The 18828-nt window shown below is 44.5% G+C and overlaps 1 protein-coding gene across 1 annotated transcript in view; it reads left to right on the forward strand.

Moving 5' to 3' along the window:
• Nucleotides 1-18828, forward strand: part of fam124a (family with sequence similarity 124 member A) — a 40027-nt gene that overhangs the window by 16878 nt on the left and 4321 nt on the right. Inside the window, exon 3 of the mRNA XM_080478908.1 lies at nucleotides 15934-16700. Within this exon, the coding sequence (XP_080335034.1) occupies nucleotides 15934-16700 (767 nt within the window). The remainder of the gene's footprint in view (nucleotides 1-15933; nucleotides 16701-18828) is intronic.

Consider the following 18828-nt stretch of genomic DNA (forward strand, 5'->3'; position numbering starts at 1 on the left):
TCTAACTCCAGGAGCTGACAGCTGTTCGTGATGCGTTCAGGTGCATCACGTCAGCCTGCACTCCGACATTTTAACGAGCTGCGGCGCTCGTACAGTAGTGATGTTACAAGCTAAATATGATTAAAATATGACTGATAGTCATGAGCGAACTGAAACACGCATGAGCAGTAGAAGGTTCAGCAGAGCAGCTCCTACACCGTTCAGCCAGGGTGGTTGGTACAGCCCAAACAAATTTCTTCAGCCAGAGGGAGCTGGACGAAGGAAATGATGTCATTTTGTTCGGCCGGACCTGCACTGCCCAACTTTCGTCTTGTTCTTATGGAGGATGAAGAGGCCTTTACACACTGAATCAACAAAACTGCACACCAACTCAAGAATGAACAGAAAGTGAAAGCAGACTCTCTCTGACAAGCGTACCTGTTGTCGTGTAAAGGTGTAAAGGTGTATTGGTGTAAAAGTGTAATGGTGTAAAGGTACCTAGAAACATGAGCTTTGTTTCTGTGTTGAAGATTGTTTGTGTCTTGACATGATTGACATTCAGAATCCTTGTTTAAATGACATCAGATCAACCCAGCTGGGACAGTTCAGCCACCACCATGCATGAATCCCTGCAGTTCAATATTTCTTCCCGCTGTTATTCACACACCCAGATTGTTGTAATCTTTCCTGCTGCGCGGCGTCGTCTGAGCGTGACGGTCACGTGACGTCCATGAACTTGGACTGGCTGCGACTGGCTTTGGCCTCGCTAAGCTTCCCCTCCTAATCTTTCCCCACAGCAGTCTGTCGTAACCTATCTAATCTATCTGCTTCTTAAGTTTGAAACTAACTGCACTTTTAAGCCCAGAATAGTGGCTCTGCATGTCAGTCTGATTGCTTTTATCCTATGAGACTTCGGGGTTGGTGGCGTTTGCATACAGGGTCCTTTGTGTACGTTTCTCTGGGAAAGGAAGTCTGTAATTCCTTTTATTTTCAGTTCCTGCTTATGTTGCTCTTTAGAAGTCGCATGAAGCACAAACACAGTACAGTTGTGTCTTCTAGGTGACCAAGTAAGCATCCTTTACTCGTCGTTTCAACCTCCGCAGGGTAGAGTACATTAAAAGTGCTGACTTGCAGTTTTTCCTCACATAAGTTGAATTGAAGTATGAACTCCAGCTCCAGATTCTCCTGGACTTGGTACTTTTATTTTGACATTCACCATGATAACAATCCAACTTGGTCTGTCCACCAAGTGTTGTCACATTGTTAATGCTTATAGCCTGTAGTTCTCTGTATGCATGTGTGTGTGGTTTCATTACAAAAACAATCAACAGCACCCACTAGTGGCCCAACGTGCAACAAAACCTGCATTGTTTTCAGTGTTTCTGCGGTTCCCATGGAAACAGACATCATTTTTTAAACATTGTCATGTAAACGTGAAACTTTTCTGAAACAAAAACAATGCGTTTTCACTTGAAACAATGTCGTGTAAACGGCCTTATTTTCAGATACTAAACACAAGTTTTAAGTATTTCTTTATATATAGCCAATGTGTTTGCTAAATGCGCAAGTGCAAAAATACAAACGCTGGTAATACAGGTCGAGTTTAATGCTATTATTGGTGTATTATTATTTTAATAATATTTTATTTGTCCCATGTTCCTAATCAGTACTCCCTTGAAGATTAAGAAAACATTGAGCCTTTTGAAAAATGAATAAAACCGTCAAATATCAGGAGGAATGTGAAACAAGGCATTCACAATGATATTCCCCTTGGTGAAAATATTCCCGTCCCATTTGTGGCCTGGATAAATTCACATGTCACACAATCAAAACCCTCTAATGTTTGATTTATATTCCAATAAATACCATAAAATTATCTCGCAGCACTTCATACTAAAACAGTTCAATATCTCACATGCGCCATATTAAGTGACAATGCAAAATTACTTTATTTAACAGGGAGAGAAATAAAGTTTTGGGAAAATAAAAAGCGCAATGGACCGGGACAACAATCAATAAAATAATGATTAATACCAGTTGATGTGAACCACAGATGAATAACGTTTAACTTCCAGCGTGAAAGTAAGAGAGCAGAGAGCACAGACTACAGCAGAGAGATGGTTTAGTCATGGAGGAAGGATCCAGCTCTGTGCTTTAATAAAGGCTGATTCATCCTCCATGAGAAGAAGAAGAAAGTTCAGCAGTGCAGGTCCCGCTGGCTGACGTCACTGCCGAATTTTCTTCTTGTTCTTATGGGTTCCAAAAAGGAGAATGCAGGGGCCTTCAGGCTTCCAGCAGTCTAAACCTGCAGCAGCACACTGAGAAAATGTTCAAGGTGACTTGAACCAGGCAGAAATATTAGCCTATATCAGGGGTGTCAAACTCATTTTGGTCTTGGGGCCGCATACAACTTAATCGGATCTCAAGGGGGCCGGACCAGTAAACTCATTCCAAAATTACATAGAACTAACAATAAGTCCACTTTTTTTCTTTGTATTAGTGCAAAGAAGAAGAAGTAAATTATAAAAATCTTTATATGAAATGAATTGTCCCTTTTACTAAATATATACACACTTAAAGTGAGTAAAAGTGTTTATATTAACATTTATTCAAGTGCATTATGCATAAAAACTGATCAGTGATTGTACAATGTTGCAAAACATTTATTCACAGTTTTGTGGAACATAAACCCACTGTCCTGCATGTTAAAATACATCAAACACATACAAATTTAGTGCCATGCTGAAAGCAGCATTCCATACGATTTAGTCTTGCTCAGTATTTGCCCCTGAAACTTGGCATCTTTTAGCCTGCACAAGTGCATCAATATCAGGCATCATGTCCTGAGAAGCAGCCAGTTTCAGAATCTCATTTATGTGCTTATGTGTGAGCTTTGAGCGAAGCTTTGTTTTATTAATGTTCATTACTGAGAAGACCTGCTCACAAAGGTAGGTAGTCCCAAACATGGACAACATTTTTGCAGCCAGTGCTGTCAATTTAGGATAGCCTGGTAGGAGATACTTGTAAAATGTGTCCAAGCCCACAGAAGCAAATTTGTCCTTCAATTCTACATCACACTGCAAATCAATGATTTCAAGTTGCATGTCAACGGGCCAATCAGAAGCTCTGACTGTGAATGGTGAGCGAAAAACTGCAAATTCTGTCTCAAGTTCGCTAAAGACCTGAAATCGCTTCTCAAACTCCCTCAGCAACCCTGAAATCTTGTCTTTGTACTGTGTCACGTCAGGATTAACGCTTGCGGCGCGCACATCTCTGAGACAGGGAAAATGAGCAGGGTCACCGCTTGCCATCTGCGTCTCCCATAACGTGAGCTTTAACTTGAATGCACGTATGCTGTCATAATACTGTGTTACAATTTTTTTGCGTCCTTGCAACATTTTGTTCAGATTATTCAAGTGCTCTGTAATATCAACCATAAATGCAAGGTCCTGCAGCCAAAGTGGGCACTGTAATTCCTTAACAGGTTTTCCTTTTTTCTCCATGAATTGTCCGATTTCCCCACGTAGATCAAAGAAGCGCTTCAGCACAGCACCTCTGCTTAACCATCTTACTTCAGTGTGGTATGGCAGACCATGGGTAATGTTACAGTCACTGAGAAAGCTGTCAAACTGACGATGATTGAGACCTCTGGCTCGGATGAAATTAACAGTTCGGACAACCACCTCCATGACGTGATCCATTTTTAGCGACTTGCAACATAATGCCTCCTGATGCAAAATGCAATGAAATGTCCAAAAATCACCTCCTCCATTTGCGGCTTGTACTTTCTCTCTGAACTTTGTCACAACACCTGCCTTTTTCCCGATCATTGACGGCGCACCATCAGTAGCCAGGCTTACGGCGCGGGACCAGTCCGCCCCGACTCTGTCCAGCGCTCCAACAACGGAGCGGAAAATGTCCTCAGCTGTTGTGGTGTCGGTCATAGGCACCAACTCGACAAACTCTTCTGTGACAGTCAAAGTCTCGTCAACTCCACGAATGAATATGGCCAGTTGAGCGACGTCCGTAATATCGGTACTCTCATCAATTGCAATAGAAAATGCCAGAAATGACTCCCCTTTGCGTTTCAGTTGGCGGTCCAAATCTGCCGATAGTTCCGAAATCCTGTCTGCCACGGTATTTCTCGTCAAGCTAATATTGGCAAAAGCTTGTCGCTTCTCAGGACACACAATTTCGGCAGCCTTCAGCATACAGTTTTTGACGAACTCCCCGTCACAGTACGGCTTTGACGCTAATGCTATATGGCTAGCAGTTACGTAGCTGGCTTTCACCGCAGCATCACTGACCTCTCGGCTCCGGGTGAAAACAGATTGCTGTTTCCTCAGACCCACCAGCATTTCATTTACCTTCTGTTTTCTCACTTCTCCGTGCAAGCTGTTGTATTTTTCACCATGCTGAGATTCATAGTGGCGCCGAATATTGTATTCCTTAAGCACCGAAACTTGCTGCATGCACACCAGGCACACGGGTTTACCATTCACCTCCGTGAACAGATAGGAAGACGTCCATTTTTCTTGAAAAATCCGACACTCTGTGTCCACTTTTCTCTTTTGACAAAGACATTTCACTGAAGAGGGTGCCAGAGTCAACAGAAAAAGCAGGTAAAGCGCGCAGTGCGCCCTATGTGTGTGTGTTGTTGTTGTAAAGCGGACGTAGTAGAGAACACCATGAGAACGTTAAAGGGGGAAGTGTGGGCGTGGATTGTATATAAATGAACGGGTATGTGCGTTATGCAGAACATCGTTGTTTTAACAACCCTGAAAATGGCGAAGAGACACGCTTATGAAGCACAGTTTAACTTTAAACTGAAGGCCATCAGCGGAGGAACATGGAAATCGAGCAGCCGCGAGAGAACTTGGTTCGCAAGTGGAGGAAGCTGGAAAACGAGCTCCGACAGGTGAAGAAGACGCAGCTGAGTTTCCGCGGACATAAGGCGAGGTGGCCCGAGTTGGAGGAAAGACTCGAGCAGTGGATCATCGCACAAAGAACGAGTGGGAGAAGCGTTTCGACGGTCACCATTCGACTAAAAGCAGTAACGCTAGCAGAAGAAATGAAAATTGAACATTTCCGCTGGACATCGGTGTGAACTGGCCGTTCAAAGTAAGGCTGCGAGCGGCGTGGGAGCGATGGATGACCGATGGAGACCACAGTTTCACTAAGAGTGGAAGGCAGCGCCGGGCGAGTTACGCCACAATTTGCAAAAGCCGGCATCATTTCCAAGGAGCCGCACGGCACGGAAAGTGACTCCGACAGTGAAGAAAATGAACCTGGTATGTTTGTTAGTACTTTGTAATCAATACTTAAATAAAGCACAACCAAACTCAGTTTTGCTCCCGCTCTATTTTTAAATACGCACACTTGTGTGTGTGTGTGTTGTTGTAATGCGGACACTATGAGAACGTTAAGGGGGAAGTGTGGGCATGGAACCCGCGCCCTATGAGCAGGTGCGCCTTATGTGTGTGTTAAATGCAGTAATGGCACACATAACTGAGACTGCGCCTTTTAGTACGGTGCACCTTTTGGTCGTGAAAATACGGTTATTCATTTATTTATTCTTAAAAAATATATATTTTCTTTAATAATGCATATTTATCCCGCGGGCCGGACTGAACCCACTGGCGGGCCGGTTTCGGCCCGCGGGCCGTACGTTTGACACCCCTGGCCTATATATATAAGCAGTTTTTAGCTTCCTGGTCTGAAATATTACCTACTGCTTTAGAAACCAAAGCATTTTTTAGAATGAAGTGGTGCTTATATGATGTTGTGGTATTAACTCTTTAGGGCAGGGGTGTCAAACGTCAGGCCGTGAGCCAAAACCAGCTGGCAAGAGCCTCTAATCCAGCCAAACCACCAAGAAAATGGTAAAAAAAACAAAAAAAAAAACTTGAAGAAAACATTGATTAAAACAAGAAAACCTGCATTTCTTCAGAACAGCAAACACAACACTGAGAGCCGAGCTGAGATCTCGGTGATGCTGCTGAAATCGATCAAATTAGCATTGGCCTGAAAGCCACACTGTCAGGGTGAGATGGTAAAAACACCCAGAATGCAACAGCTGCAGGAGGAGGTTCTGGACATTTCACTGGATTTTTGCACCAGAAGGTTTCATTAGAATTGGCTTCATGTTTACGTTCAAGTCATTTTCAGGGCTCGACAGTAAGGCTTGGCCGGGGCGAGTAAAAGCTTTGCTCAGACAAGTGAATCACCCCATTTTCATCACATACTCTGCACAACAGGAATAAAACTGTTAAAATTTTTATTATTATGGCACTATTTTACCGATTGGGCTGAACTGAATGTGTTTGACGCCTCTGCTTTAGGATATCATGTGGCTGTGTAGTTAGGAGACCAAATATACTGGGGAGTTTACAGGAAATGTATGTATTTGTAAATTAAACCTAAAGCACTGTATCTCACTGTTTTCACACCTATAACGTTGGAATATTAATATTCTGTGTGATCGTCCATGTTCTTTTATACAACAATACTCTTACATTGCAGAACCCTTGACCCGACCAATAAACCTTTTCACCATCTATGTATAAAGTATCGCACTCATTTCACAAAGTGAGTCAGTGGCAGTGAGTCCAACACTGAGATGAAAACAGTTTATAATCTCATAGTTTTACGTAAAAATCTGTTTTTCTCGGTTGCATGATAGACGTATTTCTAAGTAATAAAGACAAAAATCTCTTTAAAAGTGCAGGAGTGGAGGAGGTTGTATTGTTTACTGTATTGTTTATCATTGAAAAGCAAGCCGGTGAACGATACCAGGCGGAACAAATAAGGACATAAATACTATTAAATAACAACAAAATAAGGACACAGGTAGAAATGTGATTTGTTGTTGTTACCTGAGTACGTTGTTGGCTCAGGTTTGCACACAGCTGCCGATCCTCTAATCCAGGGGTGTCAAACTCAGATCCTCGTGGGCCGCAGCCCTGCACGTTTTCAATGTCTCCCTCCCCTGAATGTCCTGATGGTTCATCATCACATTCAGCACAAAGCCAGATAACGAGCTGCTCATTGCAATCAGCTGTGTTGAAGCTGGGAGACATGCAAAATGTGCAGGGCTGCGGCCCTCGAGGCCTGGAGTTCGACACGTGTGTTCTAATCCAAATGTTGGCGGTTCTATCTCAGGGTTCAGTGTCTTGCTTAAGGACACTTTGGCACATAAACCAAAGTTTGATGCTCGGCAGCTTGTGCAGCAGCACAGAATCCGTCTGTGTGAATGTTAATGTGTGAATGTAAGTAAAGTCTATTTGACCAGACTTTATCTTCTCCAGCATCGTGTTCTACACATGAGCAGCTGCTGTTGGAGCTTCAGAGAGTTAATCTGAATCAGACACCATGACAGTCAGTCAGGAGAAGTTCATGTTCTAGTTTAGACTTAATTTCTTTGGCACCGTTCGGTCAAAATGATGTATTAGTGTTGGACGCCTCATCTCTTTTTTTTTTTTTTTTCACTACACGACAAAACGAGGCCCCGTCTTGAATTTCCTCCTTTGGTTGTTTTGACCTACACCAAGGGCCAAGCGAGCTGAAGCTGCGACTACACACACACACACACACACACACACACACACACACACACACACACACACACACACACACACACACACACACACACACACACACACACACAGAGTTTTCACTGTTAATCACTCTCGTATGTCGAAGGGGCCACTGGAAGGCGTGTTGTTGTATCTCGCCTCGTCATCTGTGGGAGACTTTCCGCATGTGTTGCCGGTTAACACTCAAACAATCGAGGCGAGGTGAACGTCTGCGAGAGGAGTGAAAGACAAACCCGTTCCACAGACGAGTGCGTTTTCAGTCAGTCGGGTCAGAACATCAGTTTTAACTTGAAGATTCAAGTGGATTAAGGGCTTAGAGGCACACTCCTCCAGAGCTTTGCACACAAACCCCCTTCATTCCCTCAGCAGGATTGGGGTGACTTAATCTCTAATAGTGTTGTCACGATACCAACATTTTGGTATCGATACCGATACCACCATGCAGTTCGATACTTTTCCAAATAAAAAGAGAACACAATAAAAGTCATTAGATCAGCCTGTCTTAAGTAGGACCAGTGTCTTTAAGTGGTTTGTTACTATGCAGTAATCTGTATAACATTAAATGGCTAAAATAAAACATTTTCATATTATATTCTTTTATATTATTTATTATATTATATTTATAATACTAATATTTATAATAGCTTACATTTTTTTCCAGAGCTATAAGTTATTAGCTGTGGTTCTTTGAACTCCTTCTGCAGGTCTGGGTGTTTGTCCTTCGGGAGTTTAGCAGGTTAGTAGTGCAGCAGGTTAGTAGTGTAGCAGGTTAGTAGTGTAGCAGGTTAGTAGTGTTTCCACTAGGGATGTCCCGAACCGATCGGTAGATATCGGATCGGGGCCAATTTTAGTTATTTGTGAGTCATCAGGAATCGGCAAATCCAGCCGATCACCGATCTAAAACAAAAAAAAAAAGCGGTCCACAACGTCCCCTAATAACCAGAACAATCAGGGACTAGAAGCTCCGGTGGAGCTGCAGAAGCTAGAAGCAGGCGGAGCGGGGCCATAGACCTATAAAACTAGAGTTATATATAGTGGTTTATGTGCAGAAGTCTACTTCTGAATTTCTATGTGGTCTGTCTTCTTCTGCGTTTTTATTGTGTTTGGTGAGTCACAGCGTCCCAAAGGCCTGCCATGTGTACTACATGTCCTGAAGCCTCGTGTTGAGTCGTGTTCATAGTGAGGTGTTCTCTAACACTGTTTACACAGTGAAGCTTCAGTGTTGATGGAGACACCGTGCTCTTTTGTTTTGAAGCCAAAGTACTTCATATAGTACTTCTAGTACCTGTTTCTTCTACAAGTTATGGCCAAGTGGATGTATCAGTGTCTCTCTCTCCCTCTCTCTCTCTCAGTGATGCACTCTATTTCTTTTTACGGAGTTTCCACGGGTCGTTTGAGTCAGCTACGCATGCTCACTCTCACATTGAGGCAAACGACATGTCATTTACGCAGGCGTTCTTTTCAAAGTACAAGCTCGGTTGGGAGAAGATTGTTTTGAAAATACGTTGTTTTCACTTTTATTTTGAAGTTGTGTAGGTTGAGTATGACGCGCTTATTCAGTTGCGGATCTCGGGTTGGAGCGCGGGAGTGCTCGCGCACCCCGTCTCGAAGAAACCGGAGTGCAAAAAAATGTTGAAAAAAAAAAAGTAAAAGAAAGCGGAGCGCTGCTTTCCACACTATCGATTGTCTTAAACATCCAAAACTAGTCAGAAAGAAGAGCAGCTGGCCGACGCTCCCCCCACAGAGAGACTGATGACTCTCCTCTGTGCAAATTACAACAGTGACGCTCCGCGGTTCCAGCTGGGCCCAGTATAGTATCGTTTTAAAGGCGTCAGTACCGCGATACCAATACAGTACCGGTATACCGAACAACCCTAAGCTCTAATTTCTTCCCCTCCGTGCCAGCTCTGCATTTCCCTTATTGGCAGAGCAGAGCTCCACTTTCACAGTACAAATGTACTGAATGGCATATTCCATTTGAATGACATTTTCTCAGGCGCATCTGTATCTATTACTGCAGTATCTTGAGCTTCATGTGGATTATTTATACATGCATGAATCAAGCAGTTTATTTCCCTCGAGGCACAAACAGATTAATTCCTGCTAAAATGTCTGGAAAACATCAAACTTCTTGCTGATGAATTATGACGGAAAAAATGAGAAACTCCGAGGCCAAAATGAAAATGTATCTTTTAAGAAAAGTTTTGTGTTTTAAAAATGATGTCTGTTTACATGGAAATGGCAGAAACACTGAAAACTATGTAGTTGGCATGTTGGTCCTCAAGTGCGCAGTGTTGGTTGGTATTGTAATGAAAGCACACACACACACACGCAGCAGAGAACATTCAACATAAACGCTGGGAGAACATGGACATCAAGTTAGATTGTTATTACAGTGACTATCAAAATAAAACTACCAAGTTGGATGTTACTGGGGAAGCAGGGTTGGGGTTGGGGTGGAGGGGGGGTTATGGGATGTTTTGGACAATCAAAAGTGTGGAAAACAGCGCTCCGGTTTCTTTTTTTCTTTTTCTTTTTTCTTTTCTTTTTTTGCGCTCCGGTTTCCAAGGTGTGAAAAAAACGGCCGAGACGGGGAGCGCACACGCCCCAGCGCTCCAACCCGAGATCCGCAACTGAATAGTGCTTCATACTCAACCTTATTTACCAACAACTCTCCTGGACACAACTTCAAAATAAAAATAAAAACAATGTATTTTCAAAACAATCTAATCCCAACCGAGCTTGTACTTTGAAAAGAATACCGGATGCGCATGCGTAAATGACATGGCGTTTGCATCCATGTGAGAGTGAGCATGCATAACTGACTCAAACGACCCGTGGAAACTTTGTAAAAAGAAATGGAGTGCATCACTAACGGGGGGGGGGGACAATGACTGCTGCTACTTCCACTTTTTATTTGGAAAAGTATCTAAAAGTATCGAAATACTTGGTGGTATCGGTACCGATACCAAAATGTTGGTATCGTGACAACACTAGTACAAAGTATTTTTGTTCCATGTGGACAATGTGGGGGTCTGCATGACGCCATCATCTCATAATAAACTAGTTCTATCTTTAGAACCTCAGAATGAATTTATTAATCCCTGGGGAAATTCTTTAGCAAGGCAGCAGCAACACAATGTTTCCAGCTCTAACGCAGCTCCAACCATTGGGACTATTTTCAGGGAGTTTAGCGTGGAGTAGGACGTAGCTTCACGGAGGTGTGAATCGCCTGCTGACAGCCTGGAGGAGCTGCTGGTCATTGTTTTGATGTCAGTGCTGTTCTCCAAGAGCTGGAGTTTGAAAATGCTGACGTCTGGCTGCAGAGCGGTGCCTCGCTGTGCTGCGGCTTTGCTAACATCCACGTTGCTGTGTTGCTTTGCAAACATTGCTACGTTGCTGTGTTGCTTTGTGGTGTTTTGAGTGTAAAATCCGTCCAAACAGCAACATGTTGTCATAAAAAGTTGGATAGCACAGTGCCACTTCCCTAGCCTGCTCGCTGGCTGCAAAAATGTGGAATGGATTTCCTGACTCATTCCTCCTGGTCTCATTGAGACCCGCCTCCCTTCAGGAAATCCAGTCCACAGTTTGCAGCCAGCGAGCAGAGCAGCAGCAGGGAAAGTCATGACACCATGGAGAAAACTTTGTTCTTACTGTCCATCTGCTGAGCATGAGCAGAAAAACTATTTCCTATGGCCGTGGTGTGCAGTAGCGGCGTTTCCGGAGACGGAGCTCGAGCATTTTTGAAAAGTTTTGTCTTCAGTTGCTTAGAGCACCTGAAGTTGACATGTAAACGGAAACCCAAAACTCTACGAAAGTTTTACGTTTTCACTTAAAAACGTTGTGTAAGCGGGGCCATGGTTGTCTGTCTGAGGCCCCGTTTCCACGACAACGTTTCCCGTGACAACACCTAATCCGTTAAAAAAAAGGAGTGTGTTTCCTCTGCAGCAGCAGACACAGAGACAACGATGTAGTTAGTCTGCCGGGCCACAGGAGGGCGGTGTTGCTTGATTTTGTAATGAAACTACACAGACGTGTGTGCAGAGAACAAAACACTATAAACCTGAAGAAAATGGAGAGAACCTGACATCCGTATGGACTGATGAGGCTTCAGATGCTATCAGGGAGAGTCTCAACTATTAAACTACTGATCTGGACGATAAAACTAGAATATGACCGCGAGTCAAACCACTACGGGTCGTACCACTACGGGTCGGCCATGTTTTTTTACAACTGGATGAGCAGGAGGGAGGGGAGGGAGGGAGAGAGGCCCAGTAAGGGGGCTTTTCCAATGGAAAGAACCAGGTGCTAGTTCGGAGCCAGGGCCAGACTGAGCTCCAGTTCTTTGTCTTTAAACTACCAAAGCCCCGGCCAAGCAGGGGCTAAACTGGTGCTAAGCTGGCCCCACTTCATTGCTGGACCAGAGAGGAGCCAGACTGGGGCCCGACGCGTCATCAGTTGGGGGCGGAGTTATCTCTGGAGGTATCACTACCTACAAGGCGGAAGCGAGGCTGAACCGGCTTTCTGAAATCCACAGCGAACACGGAGCCCCAGAGTGGTTATAGAGAAAAATAAAAAATACGCATGGGAACAATAATAAGTCGTTCCCTGAAGTTAATAATACGAGGGAACGGGATTATTTAATTTGTGTTCGCGGAGCCGCGGCTCTCGAGAGCTCTGCCGCGCTCCACCTGTCACTCACCTATCATATAATTTAGAAGCAGTTTTCCATTGTCGTTTATTTTCCACACTTTTCATGGTGACATTATTATAACTAACGTCACGTCCAGGTCTTGTTTCACGTTCTGACCGCCGGCTGAGGAGCTGCAGCCGCTGAGCAAGGCAGTGGGAGGCAGCAGGGGGCGCTCCGCTATGAGACGCTCCACTGAACTTCTTTATAATGAAGCCAGACTTTTGGTTCATCAGCAACTAAAAAACAAACTACTGTAAATGAAAGCTTGGAGTTTATAGGCATAAAATGAGTCTTTTAACGGCTTCATGTGAAAGAGCTTTAATCAGTGTGTTTACCTAGGTTACCATGGAAACAGCTTTCAGAGCAGCGTTCTATCATTCTACACCTCCATTCCTCCATGTTGAAGCTTTTGATTCAGACACGTCCAGAAATAAAGTGAAAGCAGCAGAAAGTCACACTGTAACGCCCAAATGTTGAAAAATAAGCCCCAAACTCATCCACACGTTATTATTCCCCTCTATGTCCACTCTGGGGCTCCGGACTAGAGGAAGACGGACGTGAACAAACACCAATAGAGACAAAAAGAGACGTAATGTCTTCTGGCTCTTTGGTGCATCAGAGGTTCAGGTCAGACTAGATGGAGCGACCCAGACTAAACCAATGAATCCAGTCCATCTCCTGGTTCCTGGATGAGGCTGTCAGCGCCAAATTGTTAAAAAAAAAGTGACGTATCACGTTTTGGAGTGACGCAGTGATGTAGCTCTCACTTGGCTCTGCTAACGTTGGAAAAAGAACCGGTTCTTTGGTGGTGCTCATTTAAGAACGGGCTCTGGCACCGGCCCGGAACTAGAACCAGGTTCTTTTTGGTGGAAAAGCCCTATAAAAGAGGCTCTGTAGCCTCCATCAGTCTCTGCAGGAGGGAACAGTGACCATGAAAGAATCTTTCCTCCTTGAGAGCCGAGATAAAAACTTCAGGGATACAGTGGATCAGAACACCGGTGTCGTGTAAACAGAACCCCCAAAAGGGAAGGAAGTTTTGCGGATACACTCATATTCGTTGTCATGGAAACGGGGCCTGTTAAGGACAATAAATCCTCTCGTCTTCGGGTTAATGTTGCTTTTCTTAGGATTTACAGCAACAATATCGTATTCTGTCATTTCAGTTTTTCTGCTCAACTTGTTCATAACAGCTATAGAGGAAAAAACTGGCAATGTTTTTCTTAAAATGTGAACAGTTATATAGTGAATATAGAGAACTAGACAAGCGGTACTTGTAGTGTGGAAGGATAAAAATACAACCTTCAAAGTGTGTGCAACTTGATCTGTTAGCGTATTTATGTTAATAACATTATATTTAAGTTTGTGCAAAATCTGCAAAATGTCTGTGCCTGTCTGAGTCTTTTTAGTCCATGTCCTCAAACCCAAACATATCTATCTCTAATCCCTGCTTCATTTCAGTTGCATTGATAGAGACACAATATGTAAATGTAGACGCAATATGGGAACAAGAAATGGAGACATTTCAATGGAGAGACAAAGATTTTCTTTAACTGAGGCATGAAGTGTATTTAGTCATCAGTTTAGACAAAGTTCTGCTGCAGTCCTAATGGGTTGATTTAGCATCCTGAGTCCAGTACATTGTAGAACAGAGCAGAATGTTGTTCAGGAAATACTCTTAAAGATGCAGATCATCCCTTTGTTTAGTGTCCTGATGACTGCAGCATGTTGGACAGACATGGAGGCTAATTGGATAAGGCAGATCAGTGTGTCTCTCTCTCTCTCTCTCTCGCTCTCGCTCTCTCTCTCTCTCTCTCTCTCTCTCTCTCTCTCTCCATCACCAGGCATTTAATTTGAGTAACAAATCTAAAATCCAATGAACCGTTGTCGTGTAGACGGGCTTTAGACTCATTAGACACAGTCACACATCCAGTAACACACGATGACAAATGCAGTTAAATTATTAGTACTTTGTTTTGAACACATTATGTATTTTAAAATCTTTTATCACAGATAAAAGATAAAATCAGGTTGTTTTTCCCTCTGTTTTCCTCACTACATTGTTTTCATCCAAAGCGATGGCGTCCTTGCACGTCGGAAGCCTTTCTCGCCATGTTTCATTGTAACCTGAACTTAACATTTGGGAAATGTCATGTGTTTGGTCAAGTAGAAAGTGATCTTTTCAGCAAAGGCCAGTGGGCCTCGTGAGACTCGGCCTGTCCCTCTTTGGCCTCTCTGTTTCATAGAGGGACTCTGGCATCTGCCAAACAGTCGCTGGTGCCAGCGACAAGAAGACTGTGCGTCCTTTCCCCCCCAAAGTACAGACGAAATAGGTCAAGTCCTCCGAGAGGTCGGATAGCAAATGTAGAGATAGAGGAGAGAGAACGGGAGATGGTGTGTAATGGAACGGCGTAGCTTGAGTTTTTGCTTCACCTGTGTCGCGGTGCAGTGGTTTTCCAGGTCAGGAAGGGGGCTGCACCTGAATGTATCCCCCCTGCTGTGCTCTGGAACATTCCTGAGGGCTTCAGTAATGACTCCTAATGGCACTAATGAGCCTCCACAGAGGAGCGCTGCTCCACATTGGTCCTATCGACAGGAGGGAGGGTGGAGGGTGAGAGAGGGGCGAGGGGAAAGGCAAACATCAAAACTGGAAGAAAGATGGAGTCGTGTGTGGGTGAGTGAAATTGAGACAGTTGGGAGATCTGTGGGAAGAAGGAAGAAAGAAAGTAGTGGAAAACAAACGGCTCTATTCTCCTGAGGAATCAAACTAATAGAATCTGGACGGAGTCCCGCTGCAGAGCATCAGGTGATCAATGACCTGCACTGGTGTAGTTGTCTGACCTCAATCGTAGTCTGACTGAGTGCTGAACACAACCTGGGACATATCCAGCTTCCATGTACACAGCACAGATGTTCCTGGCAGGGAGTTCCCCGTCCAGGATATAAACATTCAAATCAGGGTGTCAAACGTGAGGCCAAAGCCGGCCCACAAAACACTCCAATCCGGCCAAACCACCAAGCAAAATGTAAAGAAAACATTGATTTATTTGTGAGAGTAGCAGACATGAAACAACAGCAGAGCGGCACAGAGAGGAGAGAGCACAGACTCCAGCAGAGAGATGGTTTACAACAGTGATGGAGGAAGGATCCAGCTCTGTGCTTTAATAAGGCTTCCAGCAGTCTAAACCTGCAGCAGCACAACCACTGAACTATTAGCCTTATCAAATGGGGACATTTTAACCTGAAAGTAAAATCCGTCCACAAGAGGCTCCAAGTCACCAAGCAGATGGTAAATATTTCAGAGAAAACTTTATTTTTTTCAAAAAGCATTTTCGTCGGCGTAGCAAACAGAACCCAACACTGAGAGCTGAGATCTGTGATGCTGCTATGAAAGAGCAAACTAGCATTAGCAGGGGAGATGATAAAAACACCCAGAATGCAACAGCAACAGAAGGTTCTGGACATTTCACTGGATTTTGCACCAGAAGGTTTCATTACAATTGGCTTTACGTTGAGATTGGAGTCATTTTCAATGAGTGTAGTTTGCTGCTTCATTTATAGATAAAAACCTAAAACTGAATTTTGATTCTGATTGTAATTTCCTCTGCTCTCCCTCTCAACCCATGCTTTCCCTCCTCCTTCTCACCTTTTCCCTGTGTGCTGGTGGAGGTGAGCTATCGATGGGCGAGCTCCAGGATCCCTTCCTCGTCAGTGTCCACCTCATCGCTGACCCCAGCCAGGGCAAGTTCATGCAGCGAGCCGCCGACGGCGCTCTGGCCTGGGTTCACCCCGAGCTGCAGCTCTTCAGAGTGTCCGAGCGGGCCTCCGTGTCCCAGCGGACCCGACCGAAGCGCCTCCAGAACGGCAGCCCGGCCGCGGCCTGCCAGCCGGCGCTGGCAGTCATCCTCTTCCTCCAGGAGGCGTACGGCGGCGAGGAGCAGATCCTGATGCTGCACCGGGCGCTGCAGAAGCCGCCTTGGCGCTACCACCACACTGAGAAAGTCAGCAATGGCCGGAGGATGCTTCCTCTGACGCCGTGCAGTCAGGACTTCTTCACTCTGTCTCCCGGCACGCCGCTCTGGGCCGTGAGGCAGGTCCACTACGGGAAAGAGATCGTGAGATTCACGGTTTACTGCCGCCATGAAAACTACATGGACATGGTGCGATTGTACAAGCTGCTGCTTCAGCGGAAGGTGGCGCAGAAGAAAGAGGACTTTTGCTTCTTTGTGGTGTACTCCAACCATGACATAGAGATCCAGCTGTCGTTCAAGAGGCTCCCGCGGGGTCAGAGTCCCGTGGTGCTGGAGTCCGCCGTCATGGAGGTGAGGGTGCGAGACGTTGGAGTGCTGGTGCCCCTCCTGCCACATCCCTGCAGCCCCATCAGCGAGGTGCGCTGGCAGACGGAGGACTACGACGGGAATAAACTCCTGCTGCAAGTAAGACTGTTTACAGTCAGGTCTATCTTGTTTTGACAATAACTCTTAATTTTAAAGCAAATCTCTGTCTTATCCACATCTAACTCATAGTAATCACTAGTGTTGCACAACCACCAGGGTTTCAGGGTTTCAGGGTGTCATGACCGTTCAGAGTTCAAGTTCTGAGAAATACCCTAAATACTGAAGTACCTGGTCAGTTACTTTGAATCTGCACTAGATCTGTTTACATGACAGAGTTTTCAGGTGAAAAGCCCTTTTGGATCTCTTTTTCCACGACAACGGATCTCGGAGCTCTTGGAAATTTTTGGTAAACAGCCCCCAAGGGGGAACTTTTTGAAAACACTATGGCTCCATCTCCATGTAGACGGCGGAAACACTGCTACTGCGTATGCTGTAACTAGTTCTTCTGCTCATGCTCAGTAGAAACAATCAGAACAAAGTTTCCTCCAGAGTGTCATGACTCCCAGTCCTTATTCTCCTGGACTTGGTAGTCACTGTAATAACAATCCAACTTGGTAGTTTTATTTTGACAGTCATCGTAATAACAATCCAACTTGGTAGTTTTATTTTGACAGTCATCGTAATAACAATCCCACTTGGTCTGTCTACTAGAATGCCGATGTTCTCAGTGTTCATGTTTATAGTGAATTATTCTCTCCTGCATGTCTGTGTGGTTTTATGACAAAAGCCAACAGCACCCACTAGTGGCCCTACTTGCTAACCACATAATTTTCAGCATTTCTGCCGTTGCCATGGAAATGGAAAACTTTTCTGAAAGGAAAATACAGTGTTTTTACTTGAAATAGATGCTAATTAAACTTGTATCATCGTTTTGAGTCAGAAATTAAATGATTTTGTAAATACACAAACAAGATCAAATTGATATGAATCATTATGAAGCTTGTTGCCATTCAGCCACTGATGATATAACTTAGTCAGCTTCAGTGTGCAGCACACATATTTGTTCATAAAAATGAATACTCAAGGACAGATTCCTAAAAAAAATAACAAAAATCTGTACAGTAACCAAGTACAACTGCAGACGAGAACTGTGACCACTGCCAGAAAAACTTGTGTGTGAGCGAGTTAACACACTCCAGTGACGACAGACACAAAACAGCCGTTGTTAAGAGGGTATCCGTTTCACAGGGAATATGTGTCCAGGCCGTGGGCGATAAGGAGTTTCTGAAAGTTCAAGCCGATTAAGCTGCAGTCCATTACCGGGATTGAAACCACACTGAGGGAAACAAAAGACTAATCTGGCGTGACAATAGACCATATGCACGACGCTTAACGGGCACCTGGACGCAAATCATGTGGCCGTCCACCAAGTCACACCTTCACTGTGACGGACGACATCGGACAGCTTGAAGGTTTCAGTGAAGCCTCGGACTTAATCTTTAAAAAAATAAAAATAAAAAAAGGTTTATTATGTCTGAGACGCCCCGGCTAGCTCAGTTGGTAGAGCATGAGACTCTCAGTCTCAAGGTAGAGGGTTCATGTCCCACGCCGGGCGCCACCTTCCTGTGGGCTCTCCACCTGCAGGAAGGTTGTTAATGGGTTCTATGTGATCTGGGTGACGGTGCTCAGACTGACACCCTCCACCACCCGGGAACGAATAAGTGGGAGAAGATGGATGGATGGACGAATGGATGGACAGATGGATGGATGGATGGATGGACGTCTATGAGAAGCTCCAGTTGTATTAATATGTATGTAATAATGTATCCAGTATTACTATCTTTTATTCTCCATAGATACACTGATCAGTAGTAAGATGCAGCAGCTAAAACTAAAGAGTTTGTACTTTTTCTTATGATTAAAGTAACTGCAGAAAAAGTATTATACTGGTCTGTTTGGATCAGAGAATTTGAAAGCGCACTCCAGCTGCCACTAAATCCCTGAACAGAGACGGAATCATAGTTTCGTGTCTTTGAGATGTTGTGTGATGAAGGATTAGCCTGCACTTGTTGTGTTTGCAGAGGTCAGAGCTCCGGTTGACCTGGCTAATCTTCCGATATCTTTGAGGCTGTCAGGGTCAGATCATCGCCCTGTCAACACCCTCATTACCCAGCAGCCCCTGCTGCTGCCACCGCGGGACCTCACTCACATCAGAGCATGTTGTCAT

Source organism: Lipophrys pholis (genome assembly GCF_963383615.2).
Source record: "Lipophrys pholis genome assembly, chromosome: 13".
NCBI lineage: Eukaryota > Metazoa > Chordata > Actinopteri > Blenniiformes > Blenniidae > Lipophrys > Lipophrys pholis.